Source organism: Falco punctatus (assembly GCF_963210335.1).
Source record: "Falco punctatus genome assembly, chromosome: 4".
NCBI classification, from domain to species: domain Eukaryota; kingdom Metazoa; phylum Chordata; class Aves; order Falconiformes; family Falconidae; genus Falco; species Falco punctatus.
The window spans coordinates 110823682-110844270 of NC_137583.1; the positions used below are offsets into that span (position 1 = coordinate 110823682).

The window sequence follows — 20589 nt, forward strand, 5'->3', positions numbered from 1 at the left end:
GTGGTGGTGGGTTTTTTTAATTTACCACTGCGGTTTGGGGTCTCTCTTTCAGTTCCCTGTTGTGGAATAAGAATCAGAAAAATGGAGCATAATCTCAATGCTTCCAGTAGCTTTCAGGAAATCCTGTATCTCCAGTTTGCTCCTCTGCTATTTCAAACATATGAGAACAGATGATAACTGACAAGCCTGATTCATTTGCCTTCATTTTAGAGAGTAAGCAGTTTTCTTCGCTTCTGCAGCTGCTCCCAGTAATAGCCAACTGATGCTTTTTCCTCATTAAATGAGGTGTCAAATCTCTTGCAAAACAAAATACTGCTCGAGATCCCATAGGGTCTGGGTCAAGAGCAAATGGATGCAAAACCAGTCACAGCAGCAGTATTCTGAAAAATGTGGGAGTTCAGGGGTTCAGGTGGGAAAGGTTGGGCTCTTCTGGAAGAGGAGCAGATGCTGTTAATGCAGCATTACACCTTGCATGCATCCAGCAGGTCCCCAAAGTGTTCATTCTCTGAGCTATTCCTTGCCTTTCTTTGGGTAACATAGTTGATTAAATAGTCTTGTGCTTTTAAAAGGGTTCCTTTTTAATTTTACTAAGCTACCTTTATGTAGTTTGCAATTGAAGCGTGAGGTTCCCAGGGCAGAAATCTGAGCAGGAGACTCGCCTTCACCACCTGAGCTTTGGCAGGCCATTGGTCTTGCTGATGGGAAAAAGTGCACCTACTTCAGCTTTTCTTCCCATTTTCACACTTCTTAATTGTGAAGGCACATTCCTGGCTGCCTCACTGACCTGAAGAACAGTGAGAAATGTGACTCTCCCGCAGGAACATGGGAGACATCTTGGGTCTGGGCTGCGGGAGAGGCCCAGACAAAATTTGAGTTGCAGTGCAGGCCAGGATGTGCTTTTTTTATTTAAAGTTTGACAAAAGCTATTGATACCATGTATGTTCCAAGTGGGTGTAATTGGCTGAGCTATTTCTCAGCTGCTTCATTTCTCTTCACCTCAAATGCCCAACGTAGCATAGGCCTGTCTCACTTCAGGAGCCCTTTTCTTTCAAAGCTTATCCTTACAGATGGCTGGATCTGGATTCTTGTGTTTTTCTTGATTGTGCTCAAATTTCTGCTTGTCTCCTGCAAGCAGATGACTCTATCAATGATATATTTTGTTGAAGCTTAACTAATCTGTGAGAACTTGATCCAAAGTTCAAGAAACTTGTTTCGTTAGGTGTAACGCTAGGACATTGAACAGGATCTACTGTTCACTAGTCTTGACTGCTATCAGATTAATTCTCAGTGGAAAAGTTGTGTGTTTAGGGACTGCAGTTTAACAGATTTTGGTGAAGACAAGGGAAATAGCTTGCTTGGTAATCAGGCAAAACAGCTTTTAAGTTCTTTTGGCTAATTTCAAAGAAGCACAAATGTAAATGCAACATTTTTCTTAATCTCACAGATGCTCCTATTGGTTCTTAATTAGCATTATCTCTCACTAGTTCCATTAGGTTTCTCTTTTTTAAAAATGTTTACCTTTATCCAAGTCTCCGGTTTGAAATCGGCTAATGTCAAGATTATTTTTTATATTGGCTCATTTAGTAGGTTGTAATTTTCTTAGGCGATTAGATTTTATCCACCCCTGGACGTTTAAGCAGCAGTAAGTTCAGCTGTTAGTTTATGTAAATTGTAGCATTACACTGTGTGTCATTATATTTGAAAAGGCTGCTCTCTGCCATTCTAACAGTCCCAATTCTTGTGATTACATAAGAGTAATAAATAATCTTTAATGGGAAAAAGAAATCCAAGACCACTAGTGAAAGCATTTAGTGGTCTAATATTCACATTGATGGTAAAAGAGGTTGTGGAACATCATTTATCTTTGGCTTTCAAGGCTGCAGACTGGAAGGTTCTTTCAACAAAAAAAAAAGGCGGGGGGGGGGGGGGGGGGGAAGTCCTTAATTGTGGAGGCTTAGAGCTGCCTTCATGCTTGAATAGCTGTCAAACTGCAGCTAGCAAGCTCTAGCTAGCTGTCCTTCCACGCGCACAGGCTGACTCTGCTTTCTTCTCTGCCAGCTTCACCCTGTGAGAGGCCAGTGCTGTGGCTCTCTGGTGCTGGGCTGATGTGCTGGAGACAACCCAGGAGGCCTTCTGCTCTCCCTTCAGCCCGCGAGCTCACGATATCCATGAGTAACTTCTCTGTTCCCTGATCTGGTATCATAGTAATTTACCCCAAATCAGGAAAGGGTTCATGATTATTGAGAATTTTAAGTGAGTCTCGAAGTAGTGAAAGTAAAAAAAAAATAATGAATATGGAGTGTAACTTCCATTTGCAATATGGAAGTTGATTTCGTGATCATTGGTTAGAAATAATGATATCTAAGTAGCTGTCAAAATACCTCTTAGACTGGAGGGAGTAAAGAAGCTATTTGTTACAAAAACGACAAGGATAAAACCCAAACCTGTCGGAGCATAAAATGAAATGTGTGCCATGATAACAATTTTGAAAACTGCTGTTTTCACTTGCCTTCAGGTAGTAGAACATCATTGGGTGGTCTGTAGGATGTTGGAGTGACGGGAGCTGCTCAGCCCCACACTTCTGCTGCATGCAGCCTGTTGTGTGGTGAGTGCTGGCAGAGTGAACTCAAACCAAGAAAGCAGAGCAGCTTTCCAGTTTGTTCCATAAAGTGCAGTGCAAAGAAAATAATAAGAAAATAGCGGAGTGTCACCAGTAATGTGGTAGAATAAAAGATCGCATTCCTTAAGCTGTTTAAAGAATGTCTTTTCGAAGATGGTTTGCCACTATGCCTTGTTGCTCAAGTAATGAGCATGTTACCTCACTTTTTTTTCTTTTCTAGGCTTCTAGGGCTGAATTTTTAAGGATTCAGGAGATGGATAAATGAACACAACTAGCTCTTGTTGATTTTTGCTTAATTTTTGTTTTAAAGGTTGGGTGTTGTTTTTTTTTTTTTTTTAGTCAGTCACTTCTTGGGAATGCTTCCCTACGTGTCTTACAGAGGACCACAAGTACTTACTTGCCTATCATGTTTGGCCAAAGTGTTTCATACTGGTCCTTTTTCTTCGTTAAATTCTATGTTAAAGTATTCTCTGCCTTTTTCAAATACATGGGGATGGTACTAGCACATGCCATTTCCTGTCAGTTGTTCATAATTCTAATCTATGATATCCTGTGGTAGCTGGCAATAAATAATTCGTGAGATCTCTGATCAGAAATCTTGAAACTCATGTTACATTGTCATTAGCGTTTGTTCCATAAATACAAACTGTAACAATACTATGAGATTTATTCTCTTCTCTGTTAATGTTGCTGCGATATGTTTCATTTAAGAGCTCCTGATGGCAAAAAAAGAGAGACCTTCTTTTAATTAGAGGTGTATCTGCTGAAGGGTGTTTTTTTATTTTTCTTGTACTCTCCCTTTATGTCATCTTCCTCATAGTACTTGAGTTACTTCCCTGGCTTTTTCATTTGTTTTTATTTTATTCTATTATCTTTACTGAAGTAAAGGGAGGCTGCAGTTCACACCAAACACACAACATTGAGTTAATGAATATGGGAAAAAGTTTTACAGAAAAGGTCTTCATTTTCAGTGTCTTATTTCTGTTTCATAACCTATAAAACGTATCCTTTTAGCACAGGCTGTTTCTGCCTGTGATAGCAGAAGGGTTTTCATTGTTTTTTGTTTTTTGTTTTTTTTTCATTAAATAGTGACTAGGCTGTGGCTGTACACTGTGTCTATGTATGAACAGAAAAATACACATGAAATTCTGGTAAGCACGTACACTCAATGAAAGATGGTGTCAGAAAAATAGTGTTTTGTTTACTTTGTATAGTTTCTGTCAAAATGAAAAAGGATCTTGTCTCTTGGAAGATACACAAGTAAAGATTGATCTAAGGTTAGATTTCAGTATAATTTTGGGTTTTTAACTTATAGCCTTCTTCCTGTTTAATCTCTTTTAATTCTCTTTCAATTCTGTTCTTTGGAAGAAATAAGATCTACATGTGGGTTTTCTGTTTGAGCAGGACAGCTGGGAAATTGTAGAAGGACTCCGGGGAGCAATGAATTGTACCCAGGAGCCACAGAAGCAGGAGGGCTGCTTGCTGAAAAAGAGGAAATGGCCTTTGAAGGGCTGGCATAAGGTAGGAAAGGAACGTGTATGTGGAAGCCTGATGCCGTGTGACTGGGACTTACTTGGTGGGGTTTTGTGGCAAAAAGGTTGCTTAAGAGCAGATAAAGCATTCTCCAAAGAAATACAGGTGTGGGTGGTTGTGTGGGGTTTTTGTTTGGGTTTTTTTTTTGGGGGTGGGTTTTTTTGGTTTTAATTCTCTACATTTTTGGTTACAGAGATATTTCTTTTTGGACAGAGGGATTTTGAAGTATTCTAAATGCCAAGCTGATGTAAGTGATCTGAACACCCTTAAGGCCATTATAAGGTAACAACACTATTTTATCCAAAGTAACGGTAATTCCATATTGTTGGCAATGGGAAGTAAAGTTTCAGCCATTCTAAACAGTTGGAGAGGGGGAAATGATGGTTTCGGCAGGTAATGTCTACCCTTTTGCTTTATTCTGGAGTGATTGTATTCTTTTTACTTTTTTTTTGCAGATAGAGAGAGGGAAGCTTCATGGCTGTATTGATGTTGGACTTTCTGTAATGTCTGTAAAGAAATCAACGAAATGTATAGATTTGGATACAGAAGAGCAGATATACCATCTGAAGGTAGGTCTTCAAGTTTGTTATAACCTTGCTGCAAAAACGCCAACATTAGCTATGTATGGTGGACACGTTTTTTTAATAGGTATGTGAGTTACACTAATAACTTACTTTTGTCTCAGCAGACTAGTTTATACTAGCTTGAGAGACCTTACTGTACTGTTCCAGAGTCAGTAACCCTGTTCTGAATAGAAACTTCAAAGATGCTTCATGTTTAGCAGCACTCCTTTCACCCAGCACTTTTTTCAGCAAAGAGTACGCGCTTGTTGCACAAATGCTTTTCTTTTCAGTAGATGTACCTTGATCTTTGTCTTATCTATTAGAAGTATTTTCCAGTCAGATCTGTAGATTTATCTATCCTTGTGAAATAAATTGTTTTAAAATACATCACCAAAATAAAATGTCTATTTGTGGTTAGTTAAACCTTGACTAAACCTTAAAAATGGCAATTTAGAAATGACAGATTATATGTGAGGGTTTTTTTATTTATACCGAGGGGTTTTTCCATCTAGAAGTTGCTAAGTATTGTATTCTGCATTGGAAGTCATAACTATACTAATTGAAATTTCTATTTTTCTCATGTTATCTTAAGCTCAAACATTATGTATTTTAGTAAGAGCATCATTAGAAAACCTTTCCTGATATTTTGCCAGTAAAGGTCAGCCGGGCTAGCTGTCTAATGAGCACAAAATACCTTCATTTCTTTGGTAGTGATTTTGAATGTGAATGTTAAAAAATCTGAAATTTTGTGTAGGTGAAATCTCAGGAGCTGTTTGATGAATGGGTAGCAAAACTTCGTCACCACAGAATGTACCGTCAGAACGAAATCTCCATGTTTCCTCATGATGTCAATAATCTTTTTTTCCCTGTGTCTACTACTGCGGACTCTGTCTCTGGTTTCTGTGATTCTACTCCGGGTAGAAAGGTAATAATTATGATTTATAAATAATGAGTTTTCATCAGGGATTACATTAGTCTGATTTGTCTTTATTAAGTGAAGAGCGTAATGGAAGTTTGTGGTGGGGTTTAAGTTATGATCTAAAATGTCAAGAGGAAAATTATATTATTTATTGATTTACTCCTATGCAGTTTTCTCTATGATGCTGTTAAATTTTATAATAGCCTCTCATTGTTTACTCATTGCAGTAAATTATATCATCATGATCAGTTTTAAAACTGCATTATGAGTTAGAATCCTCATAATTTTTGAGACATGTATCATTATTTGTCTAATATGTGCTGGTGAAGATTAGTCTGGGTCACAGAAGAGCACTCAGCTAGATATTTTTTTTTCTTTAGCATTTTTTCATTTATCCTTTAGCTAATAAAACCTCTCCCCTTTTATATTAATGAATCTAACTACTTACCTGAGGATTATATAGGAATTATTCACCTGTGGCCACTATTTATATTTTTGACTGAGGTGGAAGCATTGTTCAAAGCAATCCAAGGACCATGCTGTAGGTGGGAATGGGGTCTGGAGCGTATTTCCCTTTAGGCAAAGTCTGTGACTGTTAGTTTCAAAAATGATTTGGCCAATGCTCAGACCAACACCGTAACTGGCCTCTTTGATGCAATCTTGTGTTCTGTGGCTGAACACAACCTCTGTGCCTTCAGCAGTCTGCACGTTGACTGACTGACTTTTAACCAAAGAAGGTCTTCTGCTCCCATTTAGAACCAGTGGCCTCTTCTGAGAATAGTAAGTAACACAGTATTGCTAAAAAAGACACTATAACTGAAACAGCTCTATGCTTCTGTCGCCAGAGTGTCACCTAAAATCACCTCTTTGTTGCCCTCTCAGGTTTTCTTTTCCCTGGCCTATATTGCTGTATGATCTGAGTGGGCTTGTTCCCCAGTACCTGCAGTCCATCCCTTTGGGAGAATTATCCTGTAACTGAATATTAATTTTACTAAACACAAACATGTGCCTGAACAGCTTTTTGCCCGTGGTCGAGAGGGAGGGGTTCTGTGTGAGTGGGTGGCTGAAAGAACAGTAGCTCACCCCACGGTACCAGGGCTGTTCTGAAGAGAGCTGTCTGCATGCTTTCGGTGGTGCCAGCACCTCTGTGGCTCTGGCAGCCGGTTCTTCTGAGGCTGTCTGCAGAGAAATGGCAAATCTCCTGTGGCTGTTTAGTTCTTCTCTCCCAAAAACCAGAAGGGACAGAAGAGGAGAAGAATATTGAGGGCAAAAGTGGAATGTTGCAAAGCCAATGATACATCTACGCATGTGCTCTCAAAAAAAAAAAAAAAAAAAAAAGTCAGGGGAAAAAAATAATCCATGTGACCACCATATCTAAAATCTATGCTTACTGTCAGGAAACTAACCATTTCTTCTTTGGCATGAAAGGCTTTAATTCACTTCTAATTTATTAATCCAGATTTGCACTGCAAAGAAGCCCTACTTATTTTCATGTGAAAAATAGAAGGGGATAGTTCTTAAGCTGCAGTTAATCACCTTAGCTCTGCTGAAGCTAAATGGAATTTTGCCAATTTACACCAGCCAAGCTTGATGTTAGTTGATACCAATCCAGCGGTTGGGTTATTTTAAGAAAAACATATTGGGTGAGCTTTGCATTGCATTTTATTTGCTTTTAGAAACACCGGATTGGTTTTTACACCTGGTTTTTTGTTGTTGTTGGGAGGTAGGTGTATATATTTACATACGTTTAGTTGGAATGCTTGGATTCTAAAGCTTAGCCATGCTAAGCAAAACTATGCTATCTGGAGCCACACGAACTCTCTCTTGCCTGTTCCTTGGCAATGCCTACTTCTTCCTTCCTGCTTGTGCCCCTTGTGTATATGAGTTCTGGAAAAGTTGATTATATGAGATAAGATTTCTGAAGACACAAATGTAGGATTTGTTCACATAACGCCAATACAATTGCTCATCTTTAAATTCAGTTTCATAGTGCTTTTAAAGGTGCTGGGATTATTATTTGGGTATACATATATAGATGACTAAAGCTCATATAGCTTTATGTAGAAATAAAACAGCTGAACTGCATACATTAATTTAAAAATAAGTAAGTGTGCCTACTGATGCCTACTACTATTGCATGCTGGCTATATAAATTGACAGTACTGAATGATGTCATGTGGCTAATGCATTCTATTTTATTCTGCAACTCAAATTGGAGCTTATGTTGTAAATTTAAAAAGACCAACTAAGAAAATTGCAGCTGACAGAGATGTAGATGATGTTTCCTATGAACAGATTTAAAACTAGTACTACCTGAGGTTTTTATATGGGGTGAGCAGGAAGTAACAAAGTTTGTGAAGTGTATGCTTCAGAGAGGAGCCAAACAATTCAGTCAGCTTTTCTCATAACCAGTAAAGTGGCCATGTAATGGCACTTAAGATGAAACATTTTAAAACTGATATTAAACAAGATGATGACAAATCACATAATTTGTGCAACTTCCTGACATAGATATTATTAAAGATGAAAGGTTGAGTGAGATCTAGAAATAATTATGCATTTGGATAGCTATTATTTGTAGTCATGCTAGAGAAGAAAACTGCATTATAGGCCACAATCAGCTGGTAATAGCACTGGGTAGAGTTTTCATTCTATTGGAAACTACTTCATTATCCTGCTCGAAAATACTTAATTATCCTGCTCAATTAGCTCTTACACAGAATTTCAGCATCTCTTGAAGCATCTGATAGTGGGCACTGCTGAAAATGAGAAAAGTTTGAAAATGGTTACCGAGTTGTTGTAAAAGGGTAGTAAATAATGCAGATGAGGTGTACATTCACACATGTATTAAGGCCTGTCAAGTCAAAACCATGGTGAAGTCATACAACTTTGAGTAAAATTTTTGAATAGGATGTAGTAGATCTTGCTTTCTTTACTGAAAGATAGCTTTAACAAATCTGTGCATGTGACATTTAAGTTACTTTTGGGGCTTCTTTGTGGAGCATGGGAAAGGAACACAATGTCCAGCTTTGGTTCTGTTTGGATATGGTGCTTTAATTGTATTAAGTTGACTTGATTTATGCAGAACTTTTCCCTTTCTCAAAATTTAGTTTTCAGGAAATGTTTATGGTTCCTTTAGTATTTCTACTGCTTGCGGACAGCCGTTATGTTAGATATCCTGATGTTATGCTCAATGACTCTACACCTAGTCTAGTTCATACACTTTTTTTCCTCTGTGTTATTGATGCCTTCAGTCTTTGTCCCTGATCATGGACCTCAGCTGTCGGTAGTCAAAATCTGTGCATACAACATGAAAATATTGTTTCTTAATGATTCACTTTTTCTTCCCTGGAACAGGCAGGCAGCTTGACCAAACAGAATTCGTTGTCAGCTGGAGTTAACTTGTCATTTTCCTTTTCAAGTAATGAGTCCAGGATTTCATCCTGGCTACAATCTTCTGAAGACATGGAAAAATGCTCAAGAGGTAATAATATTTGAAGGAAGTGGAAAGTAGCCTAGTATTTCCCTAGGGTTTTTTGACAAGAAGACTACTACACCTCTGAAACAGGAGGGAGGACAGGGGTGGTTGTTCATTAACTGGCTGCTCACTTGTTTTCAAAAGGAATGATGATTTTGAATGTGGGGATATCAGTTGTGGGCACCTCTTCAAGTAAACTATGTATTTCAGTACATTTTTTTTTACATATGAACATCACCTTCAGTAGTTAGATTTGAACTCTCATAAGCTGGGTATTCAAAAAGGGGAAGCATCCAAAACCTAGTCTTTTAAAAAACACTAAAATGCTTTGTTCTTCAAAGTCACCTTCTGCTTTCATGCTTTCCTAAGAGCATGAAGATCTTTCTCATGTTGGTAGTGTCTGTCTGATACTTACTTGGTAAAGTGCTACTACCAGTGAGCTTCAACTCTAATATAGAGGAGCTTCATCTCTAGCTCTACGTGTACAATTCAGCCTTGATGCCTATGGAATTATTACCCTCACCATGAGGAGCTGTGACTAGTCCCAAACTGCAGTAATTATCACATTTTTCTCATTTTTCTGCAACCAACTAAGGTAAAATATCGTGATCATTACACAGACCATCTAGATGCATTTCAGTATTTTGAATTGGAACTTGAAGGTAGAAGGATACAAGCTTTTTATCCAGTCATCTAATAATGTTCTTTTAGTCAATGAATAACTTAAGCTAGCTACAATCAAAATAAGACTAACCTACAAAGGAAAAATACTTTCAGTGTGTCTGTTACTTCAGAGCAACTGAAAATATTCTCTTGTTCAAAACAGACCTCTCCAACTGTCACACATATTTACTGGAAATGAACCAGCTGTTACAGAGCATGGATGTTCTTCACAGGACATACTCAGCGCCTGCTATAAATGCCATGCAGGTTTGTTGTTTAAAAAGACAAAACAAAAATAGTTTTCCCTTGCAATTTCAAAAAAACCAACCCCAAATCCTAAAGGATCAAGGTATTTCTTTGTAGCTCTATTAGTTTTATGGCAATCTGTATTATTTTTGTCCTATATGTTGTTACAAGGTTGGACCTTTTGAAAGCCCCAAGAAGGAAAAGAGAACACACAGGAGATGGCGATCCAGAGTTGTTGGGAAAGAGGGTAAAGGAATGTTACAGGTAACTTCAGTCCTTTCAGTGCCCGTCTTTCTCCAAATCTTATTTATCGCTTCTTAGTATGACCAGTTAAGGAAATATTAATCCTCTCTAGTGTCCATTGCTAGATCACTTTAAGTGGTAATATATCAGACCAAACACGAATATGTTGCCATTGATACCTGCAGTAGGATCTTTGCTATTACCTTCAGGAGACTGGCCATGTTTTTTATCCATGTTTTCAATCTGCCTCTGATTTGAAGCGTTGTGGTGTTGGGTTTTTTTTATCAGTACAGATTTTTTTCAAATTTTTCAGATAGTTTTGTACAAATTTGCATCCAGAGACCATGTGATTAAATATTTCTAAGTGGGGAAAAATAGTATAGCATATGCTATAGCTCTCAGTGGTCTGGTTTCTTGGAGCTTTGCCAAATCTCCAATTACAATATCTTGGGCAAAGTTATATTTATGGATTCATTTGCCAGATGTCATCCATTTCAAACCTATTGGTAATGGACAGTAGTTTTTCCATTTTTGATGTCTCCAGTGTGCAACCCAGATGGTACAATATGATAAAATTTTATTTACAGTTTTTAAAAACATCACACTCCTTACAGGTGCCTTCAGTATTTTCTGCCCCTATGAGACTGCATGCTTCCAACCCGAACTTATCTACAATAGATTTTGTAGAAGAGAAAAATTATTCCGATGGTTCTGAAACATCATCAGAATTTACTAAAATGCAAGAGGACTTATTTCACATTGCACATAAAGGTAAATGCAATTGTCTTTCATATGTGGTTTTATATCATCACAAGTTAAATAATGATGTGCCTTCTGAGAATGCTTCCTGTTTAATGTTTAGATAAAGCAGAAACCATCCTCCCTTCCATTAATTCCCCTGAGGAACTGCAAATGTTGAGTTCTTGAGTCATTTGAAAAAAGTGGCTTAATCATCATGGTTTTTTATTTTTTATTTAGTAAAGGACAGCCCTTTGTTTTATGTGCTAAAACCCTAGATTGTATTTTTTTTTTTTTTGCCAAAAGGTTAAAATCCTAAAATCAGTTGCTATAAACATAAGAGCAGATTACACTCTTTTGTGTTTGCATACATATGTGTGTATATGAGCACATACATGTTTGTATATTTGGTGTGCTTCACTGTATTTCAGAGTCAACATTTGTTGGTGATGCAAGGGGTTGCTATGGTAGTAACCTATTTTTAGTGAATACAGAAGAGTAAAATCATGTAAAGCAGCCAGAGGGGCAGCTTGACTAGAAATGTTTCTTCTCTCAGAATAATTTTTCATTGGCAGTGATTTGCTCCAACACCCTTGCACAAGAAACATTTTTATTGTTTGAATGGTTTTGGTGAGGAAGGCCCTTAAGTATTTATACCTGAAAGACTTATGGAAGTATTGGCTTTGTTGCCTTTTGCACAGGATAATGGTTGATGTTATCAATAAGCATTCTTTGCTTGTTTTTCTCCTCTGGTGCTGATGTATCTTGATTCCATTACATAAGAAATGTATCTAAGTGGTAAACTTTATAAAGTCAATTTTAGTCAAAACTGATATATATTTTCCAAAAGGAGAAAAGACGTGGGGGCAAGGCACAGCTGGAAAAGTTGATATTAAGCCAGGCAAAGAAATCACCTCCTCAAGATCATTACCTGAAATGTCCATGTCAGAAATTTTGGTTAGATTGACCCATGTGTTTGAGGGGACAACTGACTTGGTACCATTTAATACAGTATAATTTTATTAAGAGTGCAAATAATTTTTTTCCAAAGTTGTTTTATACCACACCCCTTCCAAAAGATGGTAGTGAAGAAAACTTTTGCTTTAGCTTTTGATTCAAACTAAATAAAATGTAAAATTAGTAATTTAGTATGTAATAATTCTTGAAATTCTAAGTTAGTATACAACTTATTAAATTGTATTTAAGGTCACTGAAGATTCTGGTCACGTCATCCTCATATGAAAGGCTAACAAAATTGATCATAGTGGATACATCTTCCTCCCCACCCTCTGTGATACTGTTAAAGATTTCTTCAAATAGGTTAAAGTATGAGAATTAGCTTTGGTAATGGTTTGCAGTGTTGAAATAAACCTTAAGAATATTTTCTTAGAAGAGTAAATAAGGTTACATCAAATACTTAATGAAGTGATGATGATTCCGGTTAATGCTGAGTGGGTGATTAGAAGAGAGAGGTATCAGAGATTTCTTCTTTGCCCCTGTCACGCATCCATGCTCAGATTTTGTATCTCCATTTCCCTGTAAATGGATACATTTTTGCATTGGCAGTTCTCATGACTGTATTACAAGGCTTGATTAGACCCTCAAGAAATCATCTAATTTTCAAGTTAGATCAATGCTGAAATTCTATATAAACAAATATTACTTGAATATTTTTTTATTTCTTGTGGTTAAAGAAAAGATTAGTCTTAAAAGTAAAAAAATAAGGAAAGTGCATTTCCCCTTTAAAAATCTAGCAATTTTAAAATCACATAATCTGTTGTCTGATTTAAATGTTTCAGGCTGGTAATACTGGCTCTGAAAGGAGTAGAAGTAGCATTGTAACATGCACAACATTCAAGATCTGGCCTTTTGAGTCACTAAATCATCTAACAAGCTGAAATTTCCTTATCCCAAAAAGACATAACAAAACTCAACAATGCAGTTGACTTGCTTGTGGGGAAACTACTAACCCTATGGCTGTGGCACAGTATGTGTTATAGCTGCTTTTTTGATATTTTTTTTTCTATTTAATTTTTTTTCTTCCCTGTCTTCTCCTCCCCCACTGGAATTCTTAAAGGAATGTGGAATAGAGTCATTACCATCTGAAGATTCAAGCTAATTGGGGAACAAAAGCAAGTGAAGAGCAGATGTGGTTAGTTAGCTTTGTTGCCATCTGTCACAAATAATCAGAATAATTTTGACTGTGGCTAATATAGTCAATACAGTAGCATTCACCATAAACATTCCTTCTACTAAAAAATCTACCCTATAACCTTGATTAATACTACTTGTTTTTAGTAACCCACCCTGGATCTCTTAACCTAAGTTCTTGTTTCTGTCACCATAAATGATGCTTCATTGAAGTTTTAGATAATTGGTACCTATACAACTGGTAGCTGTTTTTAACTCACGTTTTATGAAATGGTTCTAGTTTACTTCACCTTGAGGTCAGCTTTCAGCACCATATCTACAGAGAGAGAAAAGCTGAAGCAGATGCTGGAGCACGATGCATCCTCATCTCCATCTGCACAAATAGTTGGCTTGAAGAATGCCTTAACATCCGTAAGTGACATGCTGAAGTTGAGCAAGCTTCACTGTCATCAGATATTACTTCTAAATTTTATAGTACTTAATTTCTGTTTATTTAGTGTCTGTTCTGTGCTAGAATTTGCAGTATTGAATCATAGTATGTTACTATGTATGCTGTTTTTCAAAGATTCTACTAAATGTTAAAGGTATCGTGAAATCACTGAAGTTTGATAGATTGATTGAGGTATGTAGTATAATCTGAATCATTTGATGCGAAGAATCAGAGGGCTGCTCTGTGATAATGAATCTACTTTCTCTCACTGTTTAATCCCTCAGTTCTGGTAGGTTGCACGTTTCCTTTTCCTTTTCTTTTCCTAAACAGCACTCAAGTATTCACTGTATGACTTGGCATGAAATGAAGGTGAGAGTGGCTGAAAGCACTCAGCTGCCCCTTCTAATGCACTGCAGCTTCATCATGCTGCACCAAAACACTGCAAAACAAATTCAAGTACAACTTGTTTATATTGACTTCCAACTTTAATTTATCTCTTAGTCATCTAAAAGCAGCAATGGAGCTGTTAGGGCAGAGTTCTAAATGATGAAAGATTGTGCTCTTTAAAAAGGTGGGGTTTTTTTGGTTGGTGTGCTTTTTGTGATTGGTTGAGACCAGAACTTTCAGATTGGTGATGTTTGAATGTGTCAACCAAACAGTGATCTGATTTCATAGCAATGAGCGCCATCATTATCATGGTCTTAAAATTTCAGTGTTTGTTGCAATTTCCTATTGCAGAATCCAAACTCTCTGGCATTGGATGTGATATAGATGATCTTTGAATTATTTCAGTATGATAACTTCCCTTTGCTTTACAAAAGCTGCATATAGTTATAGTTTTATAGCGTATAATGTGCCTCCCTGCCTAGCCCTTTAGAGGCCGTGATGTCTTCATGGTATTTAGAGAAAGCTGAGACCTGTTGCATAATAACTATATTCAGTTGCACTTCTTTGGTTTTGGCTTTCAGATGTTTCACTTCTGATATTTGAATAGGTGACTTTTATTTTTCCAGTGTTACATGCCTACCAATTTTATATCCAAAAATCTGTTTTAAGATACCTGAACTCAGTGAATACAGCTTAGCATAAATATTTTTTTCTGAGCAGTGAAATTCTGTTTTCTTTCTTCATCCTTTAAATATCTTTTGGAAGTCATGCTTTTAGGTCTTACCTGATACTTAATAAGCCTTTTGTAGCCCATCCAGAAGTCATCTGTGACCCTTGCCAGTTTCAGCAGAGGTTTACATCTGTGAGAGCTATTCTTAGCCTGCAGATCTGTAAAGCCATGATGCCAACAGAAATTTTCTCACCCTATACAGCAGAGATCTTGTAGGAGAAAGGAATAGGCTTCCTTTGAAGATGTATGGAAGCACAGATATGATAAACTTGGCATATTTCTAAGACTTCCTTGCAAGAGAGTCTGCGTTGATGACTTTGACATAGTGTTTGTTGTTGTTCATTTCTGTTGTTTTCTGTACGTGAGGAACAAAAAAATCAGACTTTACAGGTTGAAAGCTATCAAACATAAGTCTGTTTTGCTCTCATAAGCCTGGCAGGGGAAGAAAAATAAACAGATTTAAAGCAGATAAACCACCACAAAATTAGCATCTCTGCCTCTGCTTCTCTCTCACTAAGATAGTACCCTTGACCTACACACAGTCTAAGAAAAGCACATACAGAATGGGGAAAAGTACAATATTTTTATTTTGGGTGGAGGAAGAAGACAAGAGAAGGAAGAAAACACTTTGTAGCAAACAATGTAAATTGGAAGATGCTATTACAGCAAAGCTGTGTAAATTCTTTTTTGCACTTACGTGATGTTGTGGGTATAACATAATGCTGTCCACTTGAACACTTGACACAGAAGTGATATATGCCTGTATGGCGAATTCAGACCACACATATGGAAAGCCAGAAATTACTTTCTCTTCTCCATTATCACTTCAAGCTTACTGTCTTTCCTGCCCTCAAGACTATTTCCAAAAAAAATTACTGTTGAAATTGGAAGCATTTGTGGGACAAAGTGGATGTGTAAACAGCAGGGTTCTCCACATCCTAGTATTGATTCAGATCACCAAAATGGGCAGTAAGTCTTCAGTATTGTTCCAAAATTGGTAACCCAATCTTTTCTTTCAGGGATATTTTCGTTGCAGGCAGGGTTGCACTCTCTTCCTACAAGTCTACTCTAACTGACATCTGTCCATCAGATGCACCCAGCATGAGTAAATAACCTGTAACAAACATGAGTTTGCAGTAGAGGCTTTTTATTCTGATCATTGCCATTATAAGCTGAGAGGGCACAGGTACCTGTCTGAATTTAAGTCTTGTTTCTCTGTCAGTGGAAGACATGGGGAACTGTCATTATACCAGGCTGATGGGAAATTCAAATGTTTTTGGATGTGGCAAGAGTAAGAAGTAATGTTGAGAGAGGCTAGGCTGGAGATAGGGATGAGGGAAGGGAGCTTGAAAAGAAAAAAGATGCACAAAATTAATTTATAACATTAAATTAGCTTGCAAAACTTAGTAACTTGAAATATCCCTGCCACCTTTGGCTTTTTTTTTCTGTTTATGTGTCTTTTCCTTCATGCTGAACAAAAAATAGTTTTAATTTGAGAGATAAGGAACAAGGTCTGGAGCATTTGTAAATAAATGATTTGCTGAACCAGTGAAAACTCATGTGGTGGTGGTGTTTTATACTGCACTTTAAATAATACTCTTTGCCCCTTTTTACACAATAAAGCCATGTTCAAGTTAGTTGAGAGAACTTTATATCCCCGATATTTTTGTTAAATGTTCCAGGCAATAGCACAAAACACAGATCTTAAAGACCGGTTACGCAGAATACATGCCGAATCTATGATCCTTGATTCAGCATCTAATGCAAAATCAAGTCCAGATTTGGTGAAGGTGGGTATGGATTTCCTCTTTCAGTGATGTGTGTTCCTCAAGCCCCTACTTCTAGACAGTGCTGCATAGCTGCATTTTGTCCTGTTCTTTGTGTCTTCTGTATGGTGTACGGTGTTAGTAAAATGAGTCCACTGTCATGGCTATGAGTCATTTCTGGTGATGCATTGTGCAGCATTTGATTTCAGAGACTTCTCTTGTGAGCAGTTTTCCTGAGCACACTTCTAATTGCTTTTTGCTACTGGTTGCTGGTGTTCTCCCTCGCCTCCTGTCTGCTTCCCGTTCAGCATGAACAGAGCTGCTGCCTTGTTACCCTCATGCTACTGTTTCTCTCCTCGTTATTCCCTTGTTAACTTTCAAGTTCTATAGCTCTTTGTTGCCTGTCTAAATATCGTTAGCCTGGAACACTGGCTACCAGTGTGGATCATGTGAGCTTTAGAACAACTATCAGACATTTCCATGAAAGGCTCTAAGAAATGAGATGTACCAGAGCCCTTCCAGCCATTTATTTTGGTTTGTGTGAAGCCAGGGAGTCTTCTGCATGTCCAGTTAGCCAGTTTGATATGTACTGATGTTCAGACAGTTTTTCTGGCTTGCTGCAGAATGCAGAATGTAGTGTATTTATAGGTCATAGGATCTAGCTGTTAATGGTGGTAGCGAGGGAAGCAAGAACTGTGTTATCTCTGATGGATTTTCCTAAACGTTAACTCATACGGAAACTTCTGCTGTGCTTGTAGTATAAGTCTTTCATTAAAACCTGAGTGCTGAGTTATATATAATTTATTATTTCCTTTTATTTTTAAAGATAGTTTAGTCATTCCATCTGTTTCAGTAGAGCTGTGTTTTGATTGTATTTAGCTGTTCTTTTTTTTCTTTTTTAAGGTAGTTCATCATTCTAATGCTTTTTGCTTTTAGTCCCATGAGAATGTGAACTGCACTTAACTTGCTATCCAGACAAGCATTAATGCATTGGGTTTTAACTTCAGGAGTTCTTTATTTTCTTATTTAGTGGAGGTCCTTGCAATGACAATGGATTATTTCTGAAACTTGTTTTGTCTACTATATGCCCCCACCCCTCCCCAAATAGCTTTCACAAGTTCCCTCTGGCATGGTTTGGGATGGAACTTAAGGATGAAATCACTTACACTGGAGAAGTTTCATTTTAGATTTGTCTGAGGACTGTGATGCAGTAATGCTGCTGTGAGGAAGACAGGGCCACTGCACAAAAATTGGCTGTAAATGATACATCAGTTGCTATGATAGACCTGAAAATTGAAGCAGTATAAACTAGTATCTCAAGCCTGTGCATAAGGTAAAAGTTTAGTTTGTCTGTTGGGCAGTTTATGTTGTAGTTTATCGTGCCAGAGTGGGAACACGAAAGAAGATAATCTGAAGGTCTCATCTGATAGATCTAAATATCTGCTGTTCTTTTATGAGCCTTTCCTGCTCACTTTCCTTCTCAGATTCAAAATAGTATTGGAAACAATCCCAGCAGCAATGCTCATGTGTGTAAGATTTTTTTTTTTTTTTGTACTTGTAGACTAGTGTAAATGCCTTCCCACGGAAGAGAAAGTGTTGAGGTTTCGTCTTTTCCTGCTGCTGTATCAGAAGTATTTTATTAAAAAAAAAACCAAAAAAACAAAAACACCAACAAAAAAAGTCTTTTGTGTGATAAGTTTGTGTTGTTACCATGTCACCGTTATCAGCACATACTGAATAACATTCCATGCTATAGTAAAATCTACCAGCAGAAAAACTTTTCAAGAAGATTTGTCAGTTTGATTGGAGACTTGTCAGATTGTTCATTGTGGTGTTCTGCAAGTAAAACACAATAATTCCTGCAAAAATATGATAAGGCAGTCATGGTTACAGGTTAGTAAAACCTCTCACGCAGAAAAACTTGGGAGCAGTTAATACGCTCCCTTGGGCCAGCTAGCCCTTTTCCCACCAGTGTTGGTAGAGTTATCAGGGAAAACAATAGTGCACAACGTTCCTCAAGCTTTTTACTGCATCCACAGAATGAACCAAGTCTTGCTGGTCACTCCACCTTTGCTAGGCCACCTTTTGGAACTCTGCTTATGCCTTCCGTGGGAGGAGCTGCCGGGATCTCTGTGACAGCCAAAGGTGCCTGCAGCAGCAAAAACAATGACCCTTACATGGCTTTGTTAGTATGCTGGGTTTGGTTGACATGGAGCTATCTTAGGTGTAGATATGAAGGAAAGCTTTCCAAAGCACAGCACAGAAAATTATCTAGTGAAGAAAAAGAGCTAGGAAAGCTTTGCTATTATATAGAAAGCAACTTTGCCCCTCTGAATTTTGTATGCCACTGCACTTCAGGCTTTGCATTCAGCCAGGCTTGGGAGGCAAAGGCTAATTCATTTGTTAAGATCAGAAAGGAATGTAAATCTAGGATACGATATAAAGAGGTGGGAGTTTTGTTCTTTTGGGGCTTTTTGATGATACACTTGTGTATATCTGGCTAAATCACTCAAATATCAAAGCATTTTTACATATTTTTTTCCTCAGGAAAAAGTACATGCAGTGCCATAACTGATTCACTGAATATGCATTGCCTTCCCCGTGACCCCCCCCCCCCTTCTTTTTTTCTTCTTCTCTTTGGTCTGTTTTACTTTGGTTTTAAATCCCTCCATGAAACACATGCTACCTTTCATTAAATTCGAGAACAGCATGTGCAATCTTCTCCCAGTGTGTTACAGCTCTTTACCTTATGTGACTGTGGAATAGCAGGCACGAATACTATGTGTGGTGGTACTCCTCTCAAAACTTTTTATTTCTTTTAAACAGGAAAATTCGAGAGAAGAAAGCAGAGGTCTGGTGCACCAGGTCTCAAATGAAAGCAGACTGTCTATAGCCGACTCTCTCACAGAATTTTTTGATGCACAGGAAGTCCTGCTCTCTGCTAGTTCTTCAGAAAATGAGGTCTGAGCATTAAGATTGACATCATTCCGATATAGTCTCTTATCTGCTACTTGACGTGCGGTCTTTCTGAGCACTAACTGCACATCAGATGACTGCCAGAAAATGAAAATCTTCAAAACATTTACAAGTGAATGTGCTGCATATATTTATTTGTTGTCATTGCCTCTTTACATGTAGTAAAATGTAACAATTATTATGAAGAAGTCTTACATGCACATTGAGGCAAATGGCAGTTTGGTGGCTAGTCTGCAGATACTGCATATGTTGTACTGTCTGCCTTGAGTCATTATACAGGTGCTTAAATTGTATTTTAAGTAAGAAAAGAAATTGTATCATAGAAATACATAATATATATTGATACCTGTCCTTGCGGTACCTGTAGGTACCTTGGGGCTGATGTCATGCGTATTGAAATGTTTTAGCTCATTTTTCTCACCTCTCTCAAACTCTATAAAAGCACCTTGGGTTTTGATATGAGGAAAGCCTTCTTAGCTGCGGGGCCAAGAAGATGAAACATGTCTCCACTAAAATAATAGTTGAATTTTCAGTGATGGTGATCTCTCCCAAGCTCAATTGTGTCTTTGTAGAACTTCTTAATACTTTCCTGTAATACTGAAACATACCTTAAACAGTTCAAATCTATTAAAACAATAATTGCAGCGGAAAGTCACAATTTTCATGTGCGTATGGGGTTATTTTAATGGCTGATGTATCTTGTTTATTTCCTCAACCCACCTCAGGTATCAGATGATGACTCATATGTAAGTGATATCAGTGATAATGTCTCAGAAGATAACCTAAGCAATGACATGGAGAATGAAAGACAAACTTTAGGTAAGTTCAGTGATTTATTATAACATGTTTTGAGAATTTTCTTTGATTCTTTTTGTTTGGGATATTTTTTTCTTCTCTTACTAGAAATTATTTGATATTACAGGTTTTGAGATGTAAACAGCCTGTGGTTTTTCTCTTACAGCCTCAGATTGGTTTTGAACAGGACATTCTGGCTAATCTCCTTAACAGGGCCTGGGTACCATTGTTTAAACAGGATGGTGGTTCTGTATCAGCAAAGAAACACCTATTTTCTTGGCTTCCTTGGTGCAACTCGCACTCCTTTTCAGTTACTTTCATGGCAACAGGATTTTTCAAAGTAGCAAGGCC

At 37.6% G+C, this 20589-nt stretch overlaps 1 protein-coding gene across 12 annotated transcripts in view; it reads left to right on the forward strand.

The window, feature by feature from the left end:
* Positions 1–20589, forward strand: part of OSBPL3 (oxysterol binding protein like 3) — a 92891-nt gene that overhangs the window by 49268 nt on the left and 23034 nt on the right. For 10 of the 12 annotated variants that reach the window (XM_080382165.1, XM_080382169.1, XM_080382174.1 and 7 more), the window contains 12 exons: positions 4025–4141; positions 4347–4400; positions 4609–4722; positions 5471–5641; positions 8993–9119; positions 9940–10043; positions 10194–10286; positions 10880–11036; positions 13435–13565; positions 16384–16491; positions 19294–19428; positions 20169–20262. In XM_080382165.1, coding sequence (XP_080238291.1) covers positions 4025–4141; positions 4347–4400; positions 4609–4722; positions 5471–5641; positions 8993–9119; positions 9940–10043; positions 10194–10286; positions 10880–11036; positions 13435–13565; positions 16384–16491; positions 19294–19428; positions 20169–20262 — 1405 coding nt within the window. The other 2 variants (XM_080382166.1, XM_080382167.1) reach the window with 2 other exon arrangements.